The 27,251-nt window shown below is 32.7% G+C and overlaps 1 protein-coding gene across 1 annotated transcript in view; it reads right to left on the bottom strand.

Annotated features, from left to right (window-relative positions):
* Window positions 1–27,251, bottom strand: part of LOC147063881 (proton-coupled amino acid transporter-like protein pathetic) — a 72,138-nt gene that overhangs the window by 32,700 nt on the left and 12,187 nt on the right. The window contains exons 2-4 of the mRNA XM_085959298.1: window positions 10,447–10,559; window positions 7,269–7,394; window positions 1,936–2,086 (exon numbers count right to left, since the gene is read on the bottom strand). Coding sequence (XP_085815424.1) covers window positions 1,936–2,086; window positions 7,269–7,394; window positions 10,447–10,499 — 330 coding nt within the window. The 5' untranslated portion in view covers window positions 10,500–10,559. The remainder of the gene's footprint in view (window positions 1–1,935; window positions 2,087–7,268; window positions 7,395–10,446; window positions 10,560–27,251) is intronic.

The raw sequence follows: 27,251 nt of genomic DNA, 5'->3' as shown, positions 1-27,251 counted from the left end.
AGCGTTTTTCAAGTCGATCGAACATCTCGGAATTATTTTTCTGTCATTATCAAGACGGCGATATTTCAATATTCAATATTCTTACATAATTATTCAATCTTTTTTTCGACCATGTCCGATTCTAATACGATCATATAGACATACATACATACACATACAGAGTAGAGGTTTTTATTGACAGATTTTGTTTTTACGAGAAATGGACGTCAGCCACTTGCTCAACCTATTAGGTCCCAGTGGCGAAGGGTGACTTTTGGAAAGAGGTAGGCTGTAGAGATCAGAGAAAAAGAGCATAGTTGTCAGGTATACTTACGGGAGATAAGAAGATAATACTTACCTACGATATTACTACTGATGAATAGGTGCACACTAAAATGAGAACGACACACTGAAATATTTTACAACTGCCAGTTAAAAACGAATATTTGTCATATAAATTGTTGTGATAATATCTATTATAAGTTTTGTGTGCAAATCTAAATGAACCCTTGACCTTCCAGCTTTGATAATATATGTTTTTTTAACAAACGTCAAACTCAAGAATGATATTCGTAAAATTTGGTCTGTCGTACTTATAACAATTTTCAAAATCAATCGGAAAACTAGATGTTTAATAAATACTTATATATAAAGCACTGACAAATGACTTAGGGTATAAAATAAGATAATATATCCACATTCAGAACACAATAAATCACTGAATTTTGTCTAACGAAATAAAACTTTACCACCGTGTTTCGAACAACAATCTGACTGAATTAAAATGATATAATTTATGTTGGTCTATGACTGAACTAATCTAAATAATAATCAAGAGATACAATTATTTGTTATTTTTAAAAACAATTAATAATTACATCTGATTGAACCCGATAGACATTATTTTTTTAGATCATCTTATTTATTTATAAATTGCTTAAAGCGGCAGGCATAGACAATAAAATTTGCATAAAGAGTTATAAGCGGTGTCTCGAGCGCTTACCAAACGAGACGAAAATTGTAGACTTGCCTGAAGAGATGAGTCATCATAAGTATAGAAAACAATTTTCGATTAAGATGTCAATAATCGTCATTCAAAGAACAAAAACAGATGTCGCTACTCGCGTGTAATTTTTTGTTTGATTCTTAACTTGACTAATAAACAGTCGCCATTCTAAATGCAAATTCTGATCATAGGTGACTCAATATTTTAAAATATTCCTTATTTTATGAATGTGTTTAAATTTTAAATAAATACTTGAAGATATAGTTTTCTTGAAGGTAGGCTTTGAATAATCGCTAAGTATGGAGCCTTCGCCACTGTATATGCCTATACTCTGACTCATACACACATTGAAAAACGATATATTATGTGTACTTGCCAGACCGTCGTGGGTCCCAGGATTCAATTTTAAACTATTGGAAATGCTATTCTCGTGAGTCGTGACCGTGATGTTAACACTTTGCAAGTGTTTAATAACTTCATCTGCTTTATGAGATAATCTATATTTTTAATTAATTAGTCCGCGATTATCTATTATTTTTGAAATACATAGTACGACAACACAATAAATTTGGATCGGAACATTATTATTTGCATTGTTCCGGCTAGGAATAAGTAAGTCATAGAAAATTTGCGATAACGGATTTTTATGATATGTTATGAAGTGCTTTCTTTAGTTACTGTAAAGCAGTGATGCAGTTCAAAATAACAAGTACTTCGTCACCAAATTTTTCATTGAATTTAAATTACATTAAACGTAATGTTTATTCTTGTAGAGTATTTAGGTAAGTACCTGCTATTTTTTATACAATGCGATCTATCATTTGTTATTATTATAGGTATATTTTCTCTCTTCAAAATAAAACATTCACCTGCCATACAAAATCATCATGCCATAGGTTCGCCACCACTGCACTACAGTCTATTTTCTACAATATAAAAATTTCACTTACCAAAATGTGTACACAGTGCGTGCAGATAATTCCAATAACAACAGTTCCTAGAGAGCCGAAGAGGAGACCAGCATTCTTGAATGCAGTGGGCATCGCCAAGATACCAGATCCTAACGAAGACTTAAGCAAGTGAACCAGCGATCCGGTATCCCTAGAATGAATAAAATGACATTATCATATCAGCACTTAATAACTTCATATCAAACAATTTTATATTATTTCCATTTGCTTTAGTGTCTTTATCTACAGTCTAACTACCGCAATATAGACTTGCGACACCCCTTTCCCCATCTAGTTTATTAAAGAGGGTGGTTGGGTATTCTTCAATCATGAGATACTGTCTGCATAATGGAGTTGCTACACATTCACGACAGGTGGATCACTGTAAAACACACATAGTTTTTGGTTGTACCCAGGGCTCGAAATGGACCAGAGCGCACCGGAGCGCAGTTTCGGGTTATGAAATCGGCAATATTATCGCTCCGTCTCGTCGAAAAATTAATTTGACCGTCTGAGGTAAATACGTCATAAAAAATCTAACACACTTATTTTAATCAAATGTAATAATTTACTAAAGCTGGTTGTACCTTCTTCATCATATTGTGTCAAAGATGGTCAGCACCTTCGTTTATTTGAAATATGAAAATAACGACCAGCGCTTTCAAGATTTATTGCAGAAACCAGCTCCATATAATTTATTTTGTATTTGGACATTCATAGCAGCAGTGGCGCACCCAGGGGCAAGGGGCTCTGGCACCCCCCAAACATGAAAATTATCAGAATGATTTTAAACATTGAAATTGAAAGCCAGTAAACTATACATTTGGGCTTAGACAAATAAAAACACGACAAAAAATGATTTGTAATTCTACAGCACCCTTTTTAGAAAAAATTCTTAGATTTTAATTTCTAACTTCGACAAAAAAACTTAACGAAAATTTCGAAACACTAATGTCATGTTTTTTTAGAACCCCAATCCCTAATGGAACTGTCTAATGGAAAAAATTCTCGGTGTCTACCCGAATTCCGGAGTGGTGTAGGTCATGGCTGGGGAGGGCTGACAGGCCTCTAGCCTGGGGGTCTGGGCTGTGGGGGGCCCGGCGTGTCGGGTTGACCAGATAAGTGACATAAACACATATCATAAATTAGCTTTATTAGTAAAAAAAAAAAGTTACCTGCGGCGCTATTATACTTCATGGCCATGAACATTTTCAAATACTTATATAATTATGCAATATATTTTTTGATTATTATGTGTCGATACTCAACAGCTCCATTATTAAAGTAGATGGATTAAAAATCGCCAATAATTCACTGTATAAGTACCCTTAATTTGAACTAAAACACAATTTAAAAAACGTTAATGTAGTATTTCACACCGTCTTTAATCTTAGTGGTAGGTAGGGGTCCGCCAAATATCCTAGCCTGAGGGCCCATTTCATGATGTGGTGACCATGGTGTAGGTACACTGAGTGCAATAGACAAAAGACCGATAAACGAGAAATTAGGCTGTGAAGAAGAAAAAGAGCCTATGGGATTAATTTACATTCTCCTCCTTGCCCCCCCCCCCATATTAAATCCTGGGTGCGCCACTGCATAGCAGTGTCATTCATTCGGTTCATATTGTTTCTTGCGAATTGGTTGTTAAAATATAAATAACACTAGATTCTGAATCGGTTATTAGCAGGTAAAAAATATCTTTTTATCATTTTAACTGATGTGGACACTTAATATTCTTTACAGATTGTAAATGTTATAACGATGTACCACACCAAGCAGTCTTAATATCACTATTATTAATTATCAAAAAATAATATTATGAGTTATCTCGGAAATCTGCTTTATAAACACGTGTGTTTTCTTTATAAGCCCTCCAGACGTTCCGATTTGGTTGGCTGTTGTGCCTATTTGTTTTGAATCGGAAATTATATTAGTAGTTATTTGGACTCGTTTTTTGATAATGTCCTATAAAAAATATGGTTTAAACTTATTTAAAGTATAAACAGCACTTTAAAAAATCGCGTTGGTAGTCAAAATATATTATAAAATAGAAGAGAACAAATATTTTCTAGACCAGTAAAGAGTAGATCGCTTTTGTAAGAAATTAAAATCACTTTATGACTTGAATTAAATGTGCACTACTATTTTCTCTGTATAATGTATTACACGTCTTATTAATAATAATAATAATAAATAACTATTGCCTTGTTGTTATCTTGTTATCTTGTTCTTGGACTTAATTTTAATACTTCCGTGTCGTTTACTTTATTTATTATTCTTTATATATTGATTATATTAGCCAAAAAAGTTATAATATAATAGCTCTGTTGCTAATGGAATACGATCGAATAATTAATTTATAAATGTACGCACTTTCGGGAAAAATAAGCCCTCCAGACGTTTCGATTTCGTTTGCCATTGGACACATTTTTATCTGGACATAATTCTGTCGGTTGATGTAGGATGACGTTAGATGGCCAAAACACGCGACTGTCATGCGTACCAACCTAATCGTTTACAATCAAATTGTACGTAGGTCAGTTCTTATCCGTCAGTCGAGCTTGCGAGAAAGTACATGACGTAAATAATAACATTCGTAGTTTCGTTTCATGAGCCTTTTCCCTGCATACGGCACGATCCTAACTTAAAAATATTTTGTGCGTAATAACTAATTCATCAAAATCGGGACGTCTGGAGACACCACCAGGGCTCGAAATGGAACGGAACGCACCGTAGCGCCGTTCCGGCTCGTGAAATTTGTAAAATTATCGCTCCGTCTCGTGGAAAAAATGTGTTGACCGTCTGAGCTAGATAAGCCATAGAATAGAAAATCTGACACACTTATTATTATAAAATACGCATACGATTTGATGACTATGTAAATATCTTCAGAAAATTTGTCGAGCACTCCGGTTCGTAAACTTTTCCATTTCGAGCGCTGGACACCACCCGATTTGGTTGGAATGACCAAAGATTAACTTGCTAACTTTTAACAATAAGTAGGTGCATGTTATTTCACGGGTGTTAATCCAAAAGGGCATAAAGGTCAAATTACATTGGCAGATTGCGTCTGGCCTGATCGTCTGCCACGACTGTCAAACTCTATTCTCTATGGTTTTTAAGGATCGTGAGCGATCGGGACAAAAGTGGAAAATTTCCTATTATTCCGTCGTGCGATCCATTCATTAGCAAGCGAAGATTGCCGAAAGCGTATGAAAATAGCCGAATACGCGCCTGCTCGCAAAACACGCAAACGGTCGTTTATTCTACTGCTCGATTTTAACAACTACAAGATGGCGAAATCTCAAAAAAATGTATGGACTACCGCTGAGGTCCTCGTCGAATTAATACACTCCAGTTGAAATATAGCCATACTCGCTACAATTAGTCTTAATCGATTGGCTTGGAGATTCAAGCTCGCCCAGTTATTCATGATGTAAATTAACAATAAGTATACAAAACTTTCTATAAATTTCTCAAACGGCCGCAGAAATTTCAACACATGTTAGGTTTGACAGTTCAGTTTTTTTGACGTAAAATTGCGCGGGAATACATTCAGTGTAGCCACCAATCCAAGAAATATCTAGTTTTCGGTCAACCTATATTTTTAATAATGGCAACACTATGTTTATTTTAAACCAACCAAAAGCAAGGACCAACGCAATTGAATTGTTGCGTGTAATTGCAAATAGTTTTAAAACGTTGGCCACGACGGTTGTCGGATCGGGTTGGGTCTGCGCATCTGCCAATGTAATTAAGCCTTTAGTGAAGTTATTGCGACAAAGGTTTATATTATATGGGATAAAATTATTATTTAGAATGCCATCTTCAGCGACCCTCAAGTGTGTCAGTAGGTAGGAGTCATTTCGTCATAAAGTTGCAACTATTTTTTGGCAAAGTACCAAATATTTTTTTTCAAATTGCTCTACTGTACACCCTTTTGGTTTAGCAGGGTCGATACACAAAGAATCAATGGTACACTGAATCACTTAAAAGCCGGCGACCGAAACTTGTTTCCTCCAAAAATGGGCATCCGTCACGACCAGACAGCTGGACGTTAATTGCGCAATTTTGCGATGATTATACTTATATGCTTCATACATTATTACGGTGTATTAAAGGTCAAAATGGTATAACTCATACCAAGTTTATCGAACTTATGCCATTATGGCTCTTAATGGAAAACCACAAAAGTTGTTAAGGTACAATGAGCTGCTTACCAGACGTACATAGCGGAAAATACGAAGCTTGCAATTTGAGACAATTTATTGATTATTAATTTACACAAGACCTGTGCTAGTAGTAGTAGCTGTGTTAGTAGGTACAGTGTTCTAATTAATTAATCTTATTAATCTACTAAAAATTTAAAAAAATATTTTTTATTTCAAGTCAAAGATATACCGCAATTAAAAAACGTTATAAATTAAAAATTCGTTGAAAGCTCACATCTTTTTATTACATATTATCTATCTACTATTTTTAGTTACGTTTATAATTAAAATTTAGTGTATTAAGTTTTCTTTTTAATACAGCGAAAATATTTTTGAATGATTCATAGTTTTTATAAAAAATAAAATGTGTATGTGTAAGTCAGCGCTCGAAATGGAAAATTTTACGAACTGGGGCGCTTGATAATTTTCTGAAAAGATTAACATAGTTATGGCCTATCTAAGTAGCTCAAACGGTCACAATATTTTTTCCACGGGATGGAGCAATAATTTTGGGGATTTCATGAAGCGGAAGGCGCTCCTGTCCATTTGGAGCCCTGGTATATGTATATTGAAATCCTTTTTATTTATATCAAATCTTATTTCGGTATGGTCATAATATTGCTGCTCAATTTGATCGATTTGTAAAAAATAGTTTATAAAACATTACCAAATCAATTGCAAAATATGAAGCTTAACGTCGAATTAGTATTCAGCACAATAAAAAATACGTGTTAAATGTATAAATTGAAAATCAATCAAATCAAACGATTAATTATAGGACAATCTTATGTTTGGCCACCATCTTAATTTATCTGTCGTCGAGTTTTACTTCTTTTTAAAATTGGAACTGCACAACCATATTCGTATTATTTGCTTAGAGCTTGTCCAGATGGCGCGTGTCTTGCCGCGATACGGTGCGAGTACATGTTGGCAGCTCAATGAGGTCACTTGTACCTCGACCGCGCGCGAGAAGTGACTCACGGCGATCACATGTGGACGTCTCAATGAGGTCACATCCACATGTACCTGGAATGCGCGCGAGTTTTTACGCGCGAGTCAAATCGCGCCATCTGGACAAGACCTTAGCGTAAAATTATACATAAGTTAAGTTGTACTACTCACGAGTTCGGATGCTCCACTTCTCGATGGTCAAATGGTTCATAGAGGTCATCTTTGGTCAGGTTTGTTGAGTCCACTGGGCCCAATGAGATCGTTGATTGGAAGCCTTGATTAGTGGTGAGATTCGCTCTACGGAAAAAAATAAACAGAGTTAATAAAACCGACTGTTTTCCTGCAATTGCAATGACATTACTAATAAAATTGTAGGTTATGTTGATATTTATGATGTGTCAACAATAAGCTTGAAAAAATGTCAGAAACCTTGCTGGCCGTTTACTCAGCATATTATATAGATGCTCTTGATTTAAACGCACATTGAAAAACAATCTGTGAATTTTGCCAGACCTAAGATTAATTGAAACCCGAAATCCTCGATTTATCAAGCGGACCATTAGGCTATCACGGGCATAATATTAAAATAAAACACAATACTTAAGCGTCAATTACATTGAGCTTTTTTACGAGCTGCTTATTGGCGAATTCAAAAGCGGGCGGTTCAGCTACTGCGACTTCATGATTACACACAAAACTTTCCATTCGCTGATAAGCCACAAGCCAGCGAGCGATTTTGACGGAACGTAGTTCGTTTTTTTACCGGGAGGTCGCTACGCTCCATAACAATGTTTCCATTAAACGTCAAAAATGTAAATTTCAAAATGAGTAGTTCGTTTTTCCACCACCATCGCTCTACTGCGCAGACGCAGTAAGCCCACACGCCGGCGTGTAGTGTGAAAAGTTGACCGGCTTTCAACTTTTCTAGGTGGAGTGTTTACAACCTGCTTATTAGCTTATTCGATGATTACACTGGGCGAATTTACAGGCAGATTATAAATTTGCCAATAATCAGCTCATAAAAAAGCTCAATGTAATTGACGCTTTTTGTACTTGGTAAGTATTCCACGTAATTTAAAAACGGCTTCTTAATGTATTCAATAAAAAATGTTGTCCTTTTAATTTGTTAGAAGGTATACAATATACATACTTGCTAGAGAACGTCTCATTCGACCAGACAAAACCGGCCCTGATAATTATTAAAATATGCTGAATAAGTACTTACTACATACTTATTGAACATATATAATTTTTAAAAACACTTTCTTAGCGAATATATGATAACCAATAAAAAAAAACTTTTTTGAAAAAAAGTAAGCCAGCCCGACGGGGATCGAACCCCGTATCTCCCAGGTTTACGCCCTATCCGTTGCATTACCACTATGCTACGAGGTGACATACTAATTGCGACTTTACTTTTTTTTACTTTACTTTACTTTTTTTAAAAAAAGATTTTTTCTATTGGTTATAATATATTCTCTCAGAAAGTCTTTTTCAAAATTATATATGTTCAATAATCAGAATGATATATTCTTAAATCTTGTGAATTATTCGTTGAATAAAAGAAATAGTTAACTATACATACGTATTGTTTTTTTAATTAATAGAACGTAGGTATTTCTTAATAAATACATATCTATTGTGTTTTCAAATTCCATCGATAATTAATTGGCTACCATCTTTGTAATCAACGTATTTACACTACTAACTCGATACATTATGGTGTCAAGATTGCTCAAATATTTTAAATTAATAAAGACAGAATTTATTGAAGAATAATTCTTCATTAAAAATTTGGAAAAAAAACCTTTCATTTTATTTACACTTTTCATTTCACCACATAAATCGAAAACTTATATTAAACTAACCATACAAGTATGCAGTGGCGCACTCAGGATTTAATATTGGGGGGGGCAAGGAAGAGAATGTAAATTAGTCCCATAGGCTCTTTTTCTTCTTCATATATTATTTTGTACATATTTTCACAATATACGGCGGCATATTTGTACAGTTTCTCCTAGTTTTTATTAAATTGGAGGCATAACGGCGGTACCGACGGTAGTTCAAATTAAGGGTACTTATACGGTGAATTATTAGCGATTTTTAATAAATCTACTTTAATAATGGAGCTGTCTATAGTATCGACACATAATAATCAGAAAATATATTGCACAATTATATAATTTAAAATGTTCATGGCCATGAAGTATAATAGCACCGCAGGCGACTTTTTTTACTTTTAAAGCTAATTTATGATGTGTGTTTATCTCACTTATCTGGTCAAATCGACAAGCCGGGCACCCCACAGTCCGGGCCCCAGGCTAGAGCCCTGTCAGCCCTCTCTAGCCATGACCTACACCACTCCGGAATTCGGGTGGACACCTAGAATTTTTTGACAGTTCTATTAAGGATTGGGTTTCTAAAAAAATCCGACATTAGTGTTTCGAAATTTTTGTGTTGGAAATTAAAATCTAAGATTTTTTTCTAAAAAAGGTGCTGGAGAATTATAAATCTTTTTTTGCCGTGTTTTTATTTGTCTAAGCCTAAGGTATAGTTTATTGGCTTTCAATTTCAATGTTTAAAATTATTCTGATAATTTTCATGTTTGGGGGGTGCCAGCGCCCCTTGCCCCCCCCCCCCACCCCCTGGGTGCACCACTACAAGTATGTAGAGTTAGTTTTGAATAATACTGGCATTAGTCCAATGGTTGGGTGGCTTTACTTTGGAGAAGTTTGTAATATACCTCCAAAATATTCGATTTAATTCGCATTGGTGGATCGATAGCTAAATTGGATAAAAGCACCCATACGGACTATGAAAAGATGCGACATTCAAGTACCACTTGGCCAAACTGTATCTAGGATAATAATCTAATCGGTGTGTTTTCTGAAGTTGTCCAAAATAATGTATTTTTAAATGGATTGGGTTGGCCAACTCGAACAGCTCGGGGAAATATACCTATCTCGAATGCACGTTATTATAATTGATCAAAAAACCACATATCGTCTCTGTTCTGGCAGAACACACTAACTGGAGAATACTAGTTTTGAGTAATTTGACTTTGAAGTTGTTAAAATGTTTGAAATGGTCTATCATGTGAGTTTATTAAGTGATCGTAAAAAGGATGACTTTAAAATAAAGACTGTTTATTTATTAAGAAGCTTTCCAGACGGTAAAGTTTCAAATAAGGAACATTTTGGTATAACTAACTCAATACTTATGTAATTTTTTCGAATTAGTGTCTTCTGCCAGAACAGTGACGATATATTATATTAGTTACCACTGTTGAGTTAATTTGGTAGGTATATCATAATAATATAATATTTTAAATAATTTAGTTTATACTTACGTTGAATCAAAATTGTCCAGCCGATAGCTGTTCTTGGACGTCCTTTTCTCCATCGTTAAGGAGTTTTTAGAACGTCTCTATGTCCTAAAAATGTATTGCCACGGTCGTCAAATCTGTGGAAAAATAAAAACTATTGTTTTTAAATTGAAACGAATAAAACCAAAGACAAAACTTAATTTATACAGATGGTGTAGTTTTTTATATACTATTATGAAAGTGAAAAAGAATACATGTTATTAAGATTAACTGCAAGTTAACCTTTTTTTACTTCATCAGCTGAACGCAACATTATTCGAAGGCACATTTGAAATATTTTACAGGACAGTTATTTGGAGCAGCTCCATTATTTCTGAGTGTCTGCATATTTTTTTTCGTCAATAATGTTAAGTAGCAAAATTAGATAGATAAGTACCTACTAAATTTTTTATTTATTTATTTAAAAAAAGACACTTTGAGTACATAACAAATTATTAATTCAAGACGTTCACAACATGACATTTATAATAAAAAGTACAATTAAATCAACTAGAGAAAAAACAAAGTAGAGTTCTATGTGACTGTTAGGTATGTATCCATAACTCCCTTCTCTATGGTATATCCCCAATGACAATAACATGTCTTTTGTTTAACAATTATTGATCAATACACTAAGTTACTAATTATGTACATACATGTTGTTAAGAACCTTACATACAAAATATTATATTATTCATCAACCCCAATTTATCCACCCTATCTAGTCATATACACACATACTATAAACCCTTTTACATGAATTTAAGCATCACTAACATTACAAACTAAATTTTTAATATTTAAAACATTATAATGATTGTAATATCATTCAACTCGGACCATTCAACTTGTTCAAACTTAACTTAGCTCTACTCTCCGAGTTGTTTCACTGCGTAACATCATCCTTTCATGAGTCCAATATCTAAGAAATTTGTTGTATGGATGCATTATTACGATATATAAATATCAGACTAATTATTCACAAATCTGTATGTGTCGTTTCTGGTCACCAAGGACGTCGAAGTGCAACGGAAGTAAACTAGATATCGCGAACCCGACAAAACCAGTGAGCTGATTTTTTTATGGACATATATTTTCGTTATTACTAAGTTTAGGCACCCACGATGGCCGCGCGGCTTAAGCATCGGCCTATAGCATCGTGGGTTCCAGGTTCGAATCTCGGGTCTGGCAAGTACACATATTTTTTTACAATTTGTCTATGAATCAGAGTATGGACCTAATAGGTTGAGCAAGTGGCTGACATCCATTTATCGTAAAAAATAAAATCTGTGAATACAAACCTCCAGTCTGTGGTGGCCAATATGATCTTATTAAGATCAGACATGGTCGGAAAAAAAGTTTAGGTAGCTATTTCTATATAAATGTATCCTAAATGACTCTCCTCGATTTGCCGCCCTTCGAGTAACTGCCGCCCCCAATCGACGCTCAATCTGCCTACCCCCATGGGACGTCACTGACCACGTGAAGGATCGGGGATCGAACACAATAAAGCAAGACTATTCGTGACATACTCATTAATATTGGATTTTAACATTGGTGTTTATTGAATAGGTAATCATAAATGTAAACAATATGGAATATATTGATGTACATCGCAGTGAAGAACACGGGAATGGAAAGAATGGATGAAGCTAGGTGAAGAGTTCATCCAGCAGTGGGAACCGACTCTGGCTGGCGGATGAGCCGTATTAATATAAACGATTTTAAATAGTTTTAAGGTAAGTTGTGCTATATTTGCAAGCCTTCGTATCGATTCAGATCTTGGCCATTGACTTGTATTTTATTTCGTAATATATTATTACCTTGTTGTATATAAAATATTAATGAAAAACATGGCGCAAGTGTTGCTTGAATACAAAGTTGATATTGTCGTATGTTTCAGTCGTTACCGATGAGATAAATTTTGATCGTCAGTAAAAACCTTCAAACAGAATATAAGGACATCTTAAATATTTATAAAAACATGGCTGATGACAGACATAAATAATTTAAAAAATATTTATTTAATAATAAATATTATGCAATCTTGTCTTGTTTCATAATTGAATAAATATTATGAAACAAAATAAAAATATATCAATAACTTTCGGACGAAAATAATATGTACTTATGTATTACTAAAAAATATTCCAAGTGTAAAATATATTTTTTGATTATTTAATATGTTTTTTTTTGTATTTTTACAAATATGTTGTGGTAGGTCGCAAGTTACGACTCAAAAAAAGTTTGAGAACCAACAATTAAAGTGACGGACAGTAAATTTATGTATATTATTAGTGGTTCATGCCATTCATGGTAAATTGACAACGCGGACAGTAAATCATATATTATGATACGAGGGTGGGTCAATAATTCCTTAGAAAAAAGCATTAAAACAGTTTTTATTTTTGTATTTTTTTTTTATTTCTCAACATAATCTCCTTGGAGCTCAATACACTTGGTTAGACGTTTCTCAATTTTTTTTAAACTGTCAGAAAAATAAGTTTTCGGAAGGTCCTCAAAATAAGCATTTGTCCGATCGATGACTTCTTCATTTGCAAAAAAACCTTGTCCACTTAGCCATTTTTTTAAGTTTGGGAAAAGGAAAAAGTCACTGAGGGCTAAATCTGGCGAATACGGTGGGTGGTCGACCAATTCGAACTTCAATTCTTCTATTTTAGCCATTGATCGTAAACATGTGTGAACACGGGCATTGTTCTGATGAAAGAGGATTTTTTTCCTGTTTAAATGAGGCCATTTTTCTTCAATTTCGTTTTTTAGCTGGTCCAATAAAGATGCATAATAATCCCCTGTTATTGTTTTACCTTTTTCCAAATAGTCAACAAAAATAATTTCACGTGCATCCCAAAATACAGTAGCCATAACCTTACCAGCTGATTTTACGGTTTTCGCCTTCTTTGGACATGGTTTGTCTTCGCAATCCACTGCTTTGACTGTTCTTTCGTCTCGGGAGTATAGTGGTGTATCCATGTTTCATCTACAGTCACAAAGCGACGAAAAAATTCATCCGGATTGCGTTGCATGAGCGACAACAGGGCTTTAGAGGCCACCACCCTACTGCGTTTATTGTCGACTGTGAGCAAACGCGGCACCCATCTTGCAGAAATATTTTTCATGCCCAATTTGTCATGTAAAATAGAAATGACGCTACCTTTTGAGATCCCTGTAACCTCAATTATCTCACTCAACTTTAATCTTCGGTCACTTAACACCATATCGTGGATTTTATTGATCATATCTGGTGTAGTCACCTCTACAGGACGTCCTGAGCGTGGTTCATCCTTTGTTGATGTACGACCACGTTTAAATTCATTTAACCAGTTATAAATAGTTGCAAGTGAAGGAGCAGATATGCCGTGAACTAAATCCAACTCATTTTTTATTTCCTTTGCTGTTAACCCTTTTATATTAAAATGTTTAATAACAGCTCTGAACTCAATTTTCTCCATTTTCCATTTTTCCATTTTCCACAAGCAATTTTTTTTTTTAAATGTACGAAAAACACACAACAACCCGACCAATCTGATTGAAACTTCGCAGCATACTGAATCGGTAGTGCCGCTGCATGAAAACAAACCGCTTACAGTACTAGTCGCGCCACTTGTCGGCTTTTCTAAGGACTTATTGACCCACCTCGTATTATATTTTAATTCCTAAATATGTATTTACTAGTTCTTCGTTTGTAATACTTTTCTTAACTAAAATAACTCATGAAATTGACAAAGTTTTGTTCAGCACGCGTCATTTGCACAATCTTCGCGTTGCGTAGTCACGATCGTTTAAGACCGTGCCCCAGCTGAAGTATAGCCTTGATATCACCATTTGGGTTTTTAAATTCATATATCTGTAAGAACCCTGTGAAATACATAATTATCGTGGTTTAGAAATATGGAAAACGTGGTTTTGTAGAATTGACTTAATAACATGGTTAATAGCATGGTTTTTAAGTGCAGTAAAACTTAAATTAATTCCGCCATGTTAGCGGGGCAAGAAAATCAACTACACCACTATTTATATCTGTGTCAGTTTATAATTATTATTATGTTGCGTATAATGCGTTGTTGTAATAATAATAATATATACTTTGTTATAAAATTATTATCAAATTTATACATAATAATATATTTAGGATATAATATTTACTGACAACCACGTAAAGTTTTTTGTAAACGAGCCTCTGATCGCAATGACACTGTTGGTAACTCGTAATTGAAAATTCAAAATGAAGGTAGGTACATAACGACTCAGCATTTTTCTATAAATATTTTTGGTAGACATAGGATAATGTATTTGATCTGATAATATCGTTTAATATTAAGGATAAAAAAATCGCATACCAAAACCACCAAATTAAATTAACTTCAAAAAACAATATACCCACTACGATTCTAAATTTGTGCAAATTAATACACCATTATAGCTTGGTAGTTTTATAAGCTACCGTCTATAATGCCAGTACCCACTTACTCATCGCTCTGTAGGTGAATGGATAAAATTCCATTATTCATCGCGATGAAGTTCCCAGTCAATATTTGCGACCACTTTTTACGACACAGCTTCTATAGTAACATGCTGCTTCAGCATGGTAGAAACAAGTATAGGTACCACCTGTTTCACGTTAAAGAGAACATCGGATCCAAAGTAATTTGTAGACGACATTCTTAACATAAAAACCAATATTTATAATACATATATTGCTAAAAAAAACTAATAATTGTATATCGAAATACAGTTCTGATTAGACACATACACAGAGATAAAAGGTTTCTGATAAAATCCAAAATGATCGTATTATAAGAGATTTAATCTAATAACAATCACATTCAGTGATATCTGCATTATTACTGCAGTATTTATTCCAATCTTATTATAGAAATTAGTTTTATTTGTCTTATTTATTAACTTACTCAAGGCCTGGACAAAAACGAGCCATAAGTGCGAGTGAGAAAGCATTCGGCACGCTTATATTCTCCACAATATACGTTGGAGTAAAAGTTAAAGGGAATGGGACGACTGGACTCCGGACAATCGGACCCCGCACTATTATAGACACGTATTATACAGAACGTAGACGAGGTATTTTAATCAGTTTCTATCTGATACTTAGTAGTTTTAATTCATTTTACTCTTAACATAATGTATTCTTTATTGCGGATTGAGAATTACCATGCCTAAGGCTTTATATAAAATAAAAAACTCGTTTTTCGTTGGAACTTAAACACATGCACGATTAAATCATTATTTACGTCTGCATATTTACATTCTCACCAACTATTAAATCATAATATAATCATTTAAATATAAATAATAATATTAAATATTTTTTTAAAGTATCTATAAGTACCTGACGTCTATTTATTTTCGAATTCCGTGGCGTCCAGTTGTCCGGTGCCAAATCGTCCTAGACCCGAATTAAATTTGTTTTGTACACGTCGCCGGTAAATATTGGTTTGAATGACTCCATTCATTCATAAATTACGAGTCTTATTGCTGGCATTTATTGTTTTTGTGTTAAATATAAAGTTTATAAATAATATAAAAAATTTTAGTTAATTTAGTAGAACATAATGGTTAACTACGTTGTGTTTAAATTATTTGGTAGCCGTACTGAGAAGCAACATGATATTATAACGTTTCATAGTTAAGTTAATAATAATAAAATTGAGGTTATACTGTGATTATTACTGTGATAATACTATACTAATAATATTATACTGTGATAATACGTTATTACATATTATTGGCCTAAAAATATCAACAAAATGAAAAATTCTTTTGTATCTACTATATCGATGTAATTACTTATCTGTACTTATAATATGTATTTAACCATTTAATTTTTGATGACCTAGAAAATATTATTGCATACTGACCGAACTGCGCCCCATTTAGTTGGGATCAGTACGAAGAAATTAACGGATATTGTCAGAATTCATAGTCGGGCTTTGGTCGTATTATCTGCCAGTTCTGTGAGGCATTTTTATTCGTATTATAAGGGTAATATTAAAAAAACTTTATGCTATGATTTGAAAAAGAAAGCGTTTATTGTCCGAGGAAGAAAATAAATATTAGAAACAACGATTAGTTTGAATTTAGTACACCAAACGTCGCAAAGATAAGTTTGCTACCTTAGCAAAACGTAGGTACACCTTCGCCAACGGAGTAGTATGAATCTTTTCTCCGGGACAGCCTTAAATAGCCAGGGTTCCATTAAGATAGATATTCCAATACTGATATTACCTATCATTGTATCTTCAATGTATTATTAAAAATACTATTGTCATAAATTTAACAGATTAAAATCTTAAAATGCAATCACATGGACATAATAATAAATTATCATTATCCCCATCAATTAATCATAAGTAGGTACCTACTTACTTATTAGTTTAGAATTAATTTCATTATCTGTGATGCACATTGTTGATTATATTTTCAATTTCACTTTTTGCTGATATATTTATTTATAATGTCAAAATGGATAACAACGACGAGGAAGTCATCGGTTTCAGGAATCGGTTCATTATCTTTTAAATCGTAAATATTTTGATAATAATAAACAAGGAATACATAATCATAATATATTAAAAATAATATTGCACAAAACAATAGAGATTATAAACTAAATACAAAATAAAATTTTATATCGAGTTCAAAAATTATTAACTTTAATTTTCATAAGGGAAAGTAAATCGGCATTTATATACACTTAAAATATAAATGAATCACTAAACCATCGTCATAGATGACTATCGTTTGATATCTCAAGTCATCAGTATCCACCTAATCTTGAGAATTTTTATTCCAGTAGGAATTTATCTATGAAAATACATTATAACTAGAACTCTATATATAAATTTTACATTAAGCAGATTTTATGTCACTGGCTCTATTTTATATCTTCGCGGTAAATAGCATATGATCCGACATAAAAACTACACACTAAACTTTGCAAGTCAAACGTATTTTTGTTTTCAATGAACTAAGATTCCAGTCTGTACCTATATAGAGATTGATAGTTTTTGAAATTCAATTAATTCCTGCCTAATCCAAGCCATGGAAGATAATAGTCAACAAATATTCGTTTATCTATAAAATATCTATAAGTATGCCATTAAAGTATATATAATTGTAGATATTTTATAGATATAAACATATTTTATCGATTATGGTTTGGTTTAGGCAGGGCTTAATGAATTTTAAAAAAAAACTATCCATCACCATCTGTTACAAGTATTATTTATTCGACAAAAACAAATAAGTATGCGTGAAAAGGTGTGCACTATTTTTATCGAATCCACCATAACATACCTAAACTATTATGGTTTGGTTTAGGATGGGTTTAATTGAATTTAAAAACTAACCATCACCATCTGCATATCGTATTCTTAGTTCAATTAAAATAAATAAGTATGACTGACAAAGTTGTGTGCACTTTATATGTCGAATCTTAACAGCCTACCTCCACCCCTTGCCACTGCTATGTAGTAAGTAATATTATAGTGAAAAAAGTAAAAATATTAAGTTGTACTCTTATAGTGTTGTACTCAAACATTATTAACCGCGCGGACAGATTTAAAAACGAGTTCAAAAAAATATTACATCCATACTCACTGCGATATCTAGAAAATTATCAATCACTTCTACACACTACAAAACAATAAGTATAATGCTTTTGTTTTATGGTAAATTTTCCGTAAGGCATATTTTAAGTTTTACTTAGGCTTCTTTAATCGAACGTGTACCTATGCAATTTCTATGTAGACCGATACTCAATGTCTCAATATTATAATATTGTAGTAGTTTTGAGAGATTTTCTATAAGCTTAGCCATAAATACGTCAGTGTATAACACAACAGGTAAATGGAGAGTAAAGTTGTCGCATGGTGCCGCTCTGTCTACCTTTCCTACAAGCCCACCTGCGCATTCAAACTCACCTTTCATGTATTACTTAATTATGAAAGCAGTGTTCTTCAATCTCAATAAATAAACTGTTTTTCTGTGCTCACATAACTTTTCACATTCAAAATTTAACAGCAAATAAATTAATTTAATGAATAATGATACACTGGTAGATTTTATAGTATTTTTTAAACCTCTACTCTACACTAATAATTATTGTAAAGTAATACCCGATGCGCCAATGTATATATAATATAGTTCGCCTACTAAATCTATAATAATCACAGTTTATTGTCGTTAATAATTATTTCGACAACATTCCACAATATTCGGCCGGTCGTTATAGGTATAACGGCGTTTGAAAATTAAATAGCGCGAATTTCATATTTCTATGGGTAGAAAATATGAATACTTTACGATTATATTATATTTTTGACATCAGGAATAGGGAACCCAATCCCGAGCCAAATTTTTTATCGCGGGATTTTGGGATTACAATTTGACGATCCCGAGATACCGGGACTGGTCCCGGGATTGGCGTTTTTTTCGATAGTTAATATTATTTTTATTATTTATACAAATAGCATTGATAAAATCGGTCAAAAATGTCTAGTATAATTTATACTATTTAAGACATTAATTAATGTTAATATTGTGTACGTTAAATCTTGGAAATATATGGGTTTAATAGAGTAAATAATATTGTAATATAGATAATAATGTGAATGTAAAACTTTTTTTTTTATTTATTTAAGAAAAGATAATATTTATATAATTCTGCGTAGAAACAAGTGCCCGCCTGCTCGTCCGTGGCACTGGCGGTTAGACGCCGTTCGCGCGCCAGAACGTCAGTGGCATCTAGCTGGTTAAATGAACGATTTTTTTCTGATGTTCTTACGGTTGCGTATGATAACAAAAAATGGTTATTTATTATCCGTGAGCATCCGGCAATTCCCCCTGTGACATGTGCAGGTACATACACTTCACTAACAATAATTTTGTACACATACTTATTGATTGTGATTGACAAAAAAAATCAATCCCGAAAGTTTAAGTATTATGTTTACTAATCCCGGGATTCATAGGTATCGAAATATATCATAATATTGTCGGGGATCCCGGGATTGCATTCCCTAATCGATACTTTGTCCGTTGAAATGTAACCCATGTACGTGTATATAAAAATTGGGCAAACAAACAATTGGAGATGAACATATTTGGGCCAGGTACAGACCGATAACAAGTCATGAACACTTGTATCATATTCCACAAAATATGTGTATTATAACACCCAACAGCTTCTTAGGATTTGTCAAAAACTCGCTGTGAAGATGGAATAAACACCTTATTTCAAATTTATCCCGATTATGATGCAATTTCAACCAAGAACTTTCAGATTTTGAAATTATTTTCCAACATTGAAATAAACTATTTGGCATTTCGCTTTACGGTTAAACTACATTAACGTATCACACGCGTTAAACGAGGGTGAACTTGGTTTTTTATAACAAATTGTTTGCTGTCTTGGGGACATTGGTACAACATTTTACATATTAATGAACTTATTCTTATCGAGCGTTATTGTTTCAAATCGTATTGTTTCATTAGGATTGCAATGAAACATTATAATCTACCTGTAAGTGCAAAAGTCACCTTTTTCCAAAAACGAGATAACCGTGAATGTTTAAGATAAAAATACTAGAAGTGATTACAATTTGATTTGATTGATTGTCTACTTATTATTAATTAATCTAATAATAATATTCGCAATCAAGGTCAAATTTAATGATTGGTACTTAATCGTATTATAAACTTAGCGTCATCGATATTCATTTAAATACTTAAGTTAACTCGAATTTAGTAGCGTTTTTTGACTATAAGATTCCATTTTTTGATTGATTCTCTCGTGAATTTGTTAATAAGGTGAACTTGTCGTTTTATCCAAATCACAGTAACATAAAAGGTGTAACATTAAGTTAAACCAATATTAACAAACCGTTGTTTTAATTAAACTTGAAATCAGTATATACTTAATATAATCATATTCTACATTATGTCGAATGAGTATTGTTTAAATATACCAGTATATTATTATGTATCATTCCTTATTGTAAATATGTAAAAACTACTGAACCTATTTCGGTGTTTGACGGCTCGAATGAAATACTTAGGTCCCAAAATGAATGCAAAAATAAAATATATTACAAAAAGTAACTGGAAGGTCAATATAGTACATCATCATTAAGGATATTGTCCTAACAAGCTATTATACTAGTCATAATAACGAAAAACCCATGTAGGTATTTAGTTAGTAGTACTTAGTAATTGAATCAATACTTCGCCACATTCTAAAACAATTACTTTTAATAAAGTTAATGTTAAAATATTAATAGTAAAAATATTAATAACAAAATTAATAATAATCATGCTAAACTTTGAGATGCATTGTATGATTTACACTCACACTAGAACAGGTCCAATTAAATATTACTTGCACGTAGGTACCTGTTGCATTCCTTCCATCATACCTTTCGAATGAGCAATTAGATACGAAATTGTGCATTTCAAAAATCCTTTTGAAGTTTGCTTAGATCTTTTAACACTTTTAAACCCTTTGCGTCACCCTTGAGTTGCGCCTCAGATAATGCAGACGCATACCAACGCCATGTTACAATAGCAAAAAATGCAGAAATATATTTGATTTTTAGGTTAGTAGGTGAAGAAGTAACATATTATAAATAATGTTACTTTTACGAAATTATAAGTGAATAAAAATTATTGCTCATATTTTACAATATTCGAGGATACGTAAACGTAAACAAGTATATGGAAACCGCTTTCATTTCCTCGTGCGCCGATCCTATATCTATGTTTTTTGTTTTGTTTTGTTTGATATAAAAATCAAGACGTTGACAAAAACCTTTCATACCTATATAGATGGAGCCCAAATACATGTTAAATGAAGGTTTTAAAAAGGTTAATAGTAATTTCTCATTGTAGATTAATTTTCAGCAAACTTTGCATTTGTATTTAAACACGTGTTTAGTTTCACTCAAATAGTCAATCCCATAGAATATTAAATATAAAGACACTGATATCATAATCACTGAAATTTAAATTTGTTACGAATTTATGGTATTATGTGTTATTAACTAAGTTCACTGCATGAGAAGTTGCCCTGCCGAAGATGGCCAGGGGGGCAGATCCCCATTAGTTAAATATAAAAAAATATAAATGGTGGTATTGGAAAAATACTATCTCAATCAGGGAACACAGAATTAATGAAATACCTAACGGGTGTGGAGTAACAGGAAACCGATGTCGAGTGTGGAAGAATATGGGGTAAACTTTCAACACGTATCAAGAATACGCTTGTCCTTCGTTCTGACAACTGCTCTCGGCTTATGCACTGATGTTCATTCAATATTCGTGTATTTGAAGGTTGCAAGACACACTATTGCACGTCTATAATGTGTAGTTTATTTTCGTAGGACACTCACACATTAAATACCCTGTGTCAAAATGCCTATCTTAAGTCTATATATTCATCTGTTCTGTGATATCAGCATACATTATGATAATGTTGCAATAATTTATGGATTCCTCCTTTTATTTAAAATAAGTTATATTCTTTTTCATTGTATGCCTACGGATAGTCATAATCAACAAGCCGTGAAGGTAATGTCGGTAATAAATCTAAATAAATACAAATTACTATCAACTAATGATTCACGAATTTTGAAACATCATAAAAATATGTTAATAATTGATAGATAAACAATTTGCATAAAATATAATTAAATAAATAAATTACACCATGGTCAACAAATAAACCGAGTATTTTAATTGAGGAAAAATGTACATTGACCAAAAACTAGCGCTATCATTGATATTCTTACTTAGGTACGTCTTAATTGTTTTTCATGTAGGTACATATGTATTATTTTTTTAATAAGAAGACAATTGAATCTTGGATGATTAACAAAATAATCGGTTACCTACATGCAACAATATAATAGGGACAAACAAAGCACTAGACTTATTGTTTTTTTTTTCTTTGCTTTAATATTTATTCTGTAATAAACAATTGAATAATTTAATTAATATTATCGATTGAGTATACTTGATGGAAAATGATTTATAATTCCAATTGATAACAATACGAAACATAACAAAAACCTCTTCAATTAGAAATTGAACAACTATCATCACAACAATACGAGTATAATAAAGTTATTACACGATTCAGAGGTGTCTATTATATTGATTGTAGTATAAAATGAGTAAAAATTATATTGCTTCAGAAAATTCGTCATTATCATTTGCCGCTGTCAATCCACTGCTGGATAAAGAACCTTCCTAACTCATTTCGCTCTTCTCAGTCCCTAGTTTTTTGGTTACACTAACTTGACGAGTTCATCGATCCAGCTAATTTTCAAGCGACCCTATGGTCACCACTAGAGTTGGGTTTCGGGAATTCTCGAGAAATTTTCGAGATTTTCCATCCCAAATCTCGAGAATTGAGATTTTTAATATTCCGGGAAATCCCAGATCTCGAGAATCTTTTCTCGGGATTCGGGATTTCTTTATTATCAAATATTAATTGAAAAAATGATTTTCTATATGAAAAAAGTGTGATAAATTTTGTGTCTCAAAAGCGTTGCGATTGACAGTCTGTGTTTTTTGAAATTCCATTTTAATAAGTAATGTTTTGAATTATTTTTGTTTTCCTACTTCTATTTTGTTTTTCTTACATAAATAAAATAAAAATCATATTTTTTTGGAATAAGTCTGTTTTTACACTGATTTCAGGATTTTTACAGGTTTTCTTAAATTTCCCGATATCTCGAAAATTCTTTTTTGGAAATCCCGAATCTCGAGTATTCAAAATTTCATCATTTCGGGAAAACCCGAATCTCGAGATTGGGATTTTCTCGGGAAATATCCAACTCTAGTCACCACTGTATGAATACATTTTTTCAACGATTGTCCAATCGCAGAGCGATATGTTTATCAACTTCGCATACTCTTATCACATCGATCACTGAGATATGCTTGCTTATCCACTGTTTGCTAACCCAACATGCATCTTTCTATGTCATGATACCCTATTCGTAGCTTTGTGTCTTACATAAAATAATGTCCATGTTTTTCATGCATACCTGCGCATCTATTATATATACAAGACTGCTATCAGCAGCTATCGAGCGTAGTTTTTCATATGTTTGTATCGAAGTATTATAATTGTTACAATAAGTTAGACATCTAAACAGTCAAAACTGTCTATCTTGCTCTAAAATTTAGCACAACAAGGTAGGTACTGTTAAAACATAGCACAATCGTAACAATTACAACTATTGTAATTGTTAAAATAAGTGTTAATACTTCGATACAAAAATATGAAAAACTACTATCAATAGCTGCTGATAGAAGTATTATGTATAGAATAGATGCGCTGATCAATATTAGCACAATTTACTATAAAATTGTGGTTAGACTTCGACTTCTACATCGAGACGTATACGTCACTGCGGCCGTTTCGGGAACTAAAGTCATTGGAATACCGTCAGCATGCAAAAAGCGCGTGGTGGAATACTTAAATCGCAAACATTGCCGTAACATAGATATCAATATATACTATATAGAGGCGAACAGTATTTACGATTGTACATTCAATTTCACGGTATAATCAAAATTATAGATTAATACGTACTATAAGATCCTATTAAAGAAGTAATGCAAGCATGTGATCAAACAACATATTGTATTGGACTTTCTGTAATAACACAATAATAATTTTAAATAATTATTAAAAATATGCACAGCGTGTTGATAACAAGTTCAGATGAAAAAACATAAAGGAAATTATCCGATGCTCTGACTTTTCTGATGGGGCAGTACTATAAACAAATTAAATTGGAACAACAGTTCAGTAAGTGAAATAAAAAATAACAGAAAAATTATTTCTAGGAAACATCAATCGATCGGTGAATCAGTGGGTATAATAATTTTGTAACTCTTAATATTCAGCAGGGTAAGATATTTAACAATGAAATTAACTCGATTATATCAATACTTGTATATTATTTGATGTACATAGCTCTCTTCTATTGTTATAATATATATGTCAAAGAAAAATTTTTTCTATTAAAATTCATCCTAATAATATAATACATAATTGAACCCGAAATAAAAGTGTCCGATCCCAACAGGATCATATTATATGGGCCTCTACAGAGTCGAGGTTTATAGGTATTTATAATTAATAACGGGTTTTTGTTTTTACGAGAAGTAGTTGTAATCCACTTACTCAACCTATTAGATCCATACTCCAGATACAGATTGAAAAGTGTATTTGCCAGACTCAGGATTCAAACCTGGGACCCACTGGGATTTATATATTTTCATCAGTATGTCTAAAAATGATTGATTCATTTTAATTTAAGTACATATTATTATACCTTTGTGAATTATTACATAAAATCGATATAAAAATAATAGTATGGAGATATATGTAAAACCGAATCAAAGCGTCAAAAGAGGTCTAAATTGAGTGACCTAGAGAGTGAACTAGTGTTGGAGCGGAGCTCGGAGCAGGAGCACGTATTGGTGGAGCAATGGGGCTTTACCCGGAGCAGGAGCGGAGCTGTAGCACCGAAAATTTGTAGTATCTACTGCTCTGGATGTTTTTTTATTGTTAAATATTCGTCCTAAAATCAAATGAAAATATTATATTTGACACTTTGCAAGACTTCAATTATTTGAAATGCGGCAACTTTGCTGAGTGATAAACAACATAACTTTTTTTCATAGAAGAGACAGATAATTGAAGACGATTTGCTGTCGGATTTTTGTTCAATATGATTAATAATGAAAAGGACGAATAATAAACCTTATTTCAAAACTATTAATTTTTGAAATTTTAATATTATTGTATACATATAATACCTATTAAAACCTTTCAACTGGAGCGGAGCAGAACTTGGAGCGGAGCTGGAGCGGAGCAACTCAAAAAAGGGTCCGCTCCAACCCTCTGGTTATATACATAAATTGGACTTTCTCTAGCTAGGTGTAAACTTCTCCGTATAACATTTTTTGAAGATTGACAATTTGTATGGTGAAGAAAATAATATTAAGAGGGTTCCAAAGGGTTACCAAATATCTAGATGTTTATCTCGGTGCATCGCGGACGAATTCCAAATGAGGTTTTGAAAGACAATGAAGGTTTCTTGCACACTGTTTGCATCGTCAATTATTTATGTTTGCGATGTTTTTTGGTATTTAAGTCCCGCGTCGATTTTCTGAGAAAACTTTCACGGTCAACAATAAAATATACGGCAGCCCGCACCGTCGCGGATTTTTTAAACAGAGATGCGAATAAAATGCATTCAATCAATATACGTCACAATGTTCTTTCATAGTGACAGTACGTCATCAGAGACCGGAGATGCGGTCTGACAGATTTAGTTCAGTTTAATCGTCATATTATATTCAGAATATAGCGGTTATATGGGGACAATTCTATTTAATTCAGCAAACTAAATATTCTCTCACATAGTATATTTTCATTATTAAAATATGCAGAAACATCAGCAATTGTAATAAAAGACTACCGGCTTAGGCTTTCAGCCGAATATATCAGTGGCGAAGGGTGGAGGTTGGCTGTTAAGATCCGACATAAATAGTGCACATTAAACTATATTTATTAGTCATAGGTATTTGGTTTTTATTGAACTAAGACTACAATTTTACTGATGGTGGTCGTTAGTTTTTAAAAATCAATTAAACCCTGTCTAAACCAAACCACCCACGGTGGCCGCGTGGCATAAGCGTTGGACTATCACGCTGTGGGTCTCAGGTTCGAATCTTGGGTCTGGCAAGTACACATATTGTTTTTCAGTTTGTGTGTGAGTTAGGGTATGGACCTAATAGGTTGAGCAAGTGGCTGACACCCATTTCTCGTAAAAAAACAAAAAAATCTGTTAATACAAACCTCTACTCTGTGGAGGCCCATATGATCCTATTAGGATCGGACATGGTCAAAAAAAAAAAAAAAACCAAAATATAACAGTTTTGGTAAACCTACCTGTTTTGGGTGATCCGTCAAAATTTCGCACACTTTTTTATTCACATTTATTTCTTTTCGTTGAAATAGATTTATATATTACACATGTTGTCGGTATTTTTTTAAAATTCATTAAGCCTTGCCTAAACCAAACTATGATAGATAAAAAATATATAATATATCCAAAGTTATGTATAACTTAATTGCATAAATTTAGATATTTTATGGATAGACGAGTATTTTTTGACCATAATAGATGATAATCAAAAAATACTTGGATATCTATAAAATATTTAAAATTATTCCATTAAATGATTAAATCATGGATATTTTAAATACAGAATATTTTTTTAATCTATTATAGTTTGGTTTAGGTAGGGCTAATTAAATTTAAACAAAATTAACCAACAACATGTGTAATAATATGTACCTATTCCTAACTCAACGAAAACAAAACAACGAAAACAACGAAACAAAATGAATGAAAAAGTGTGCACAATTTTGTCGGTAGCTCAAAATATACCAAAACTATTATGGTTTGGTTTAGCAGGATTTATTTGATTTTTAAAAACTAACCAACACCATCTATAAATAATTGTAGTCATAGTTCAATGAAAACAAATACGAATGCCGGAAACTAAGAAAGTTTGATTTGCACTACATATTTATGTCAGATCTTAACGGTTACATGTAAATCGTACGTAAAACATTTCACCATGGCACAGTTCGCCGTGAGCTTTCTTATCGGAAAGAGATGACCATATTTATACTATACGGTCTCGAATTTTATTAGATTTAATAT

This window comes from Rhyacophila brunnea, unplaced genomic scaffold (assembly GCF_057557595.1).
Source record: "Rhyacophila brunnea isolate RB1 unplaced genomic scaffold, BYU_Rbru_1.0 scaffold_8, whole genome shotgun sequence".
Classification (NCBI taxonomy): Eukaryota; Metazoa; Arthropoda; class Insecta; order Trichoptera; family Rhyacophilidae; genus Rhyacophila; species Rhyacophila brunnea.
The sequence above is the reverse complement of the archived record's forward strand: the minus strand, read 5'-3'. Positions and strand labels throughout refer to the sequence as shown.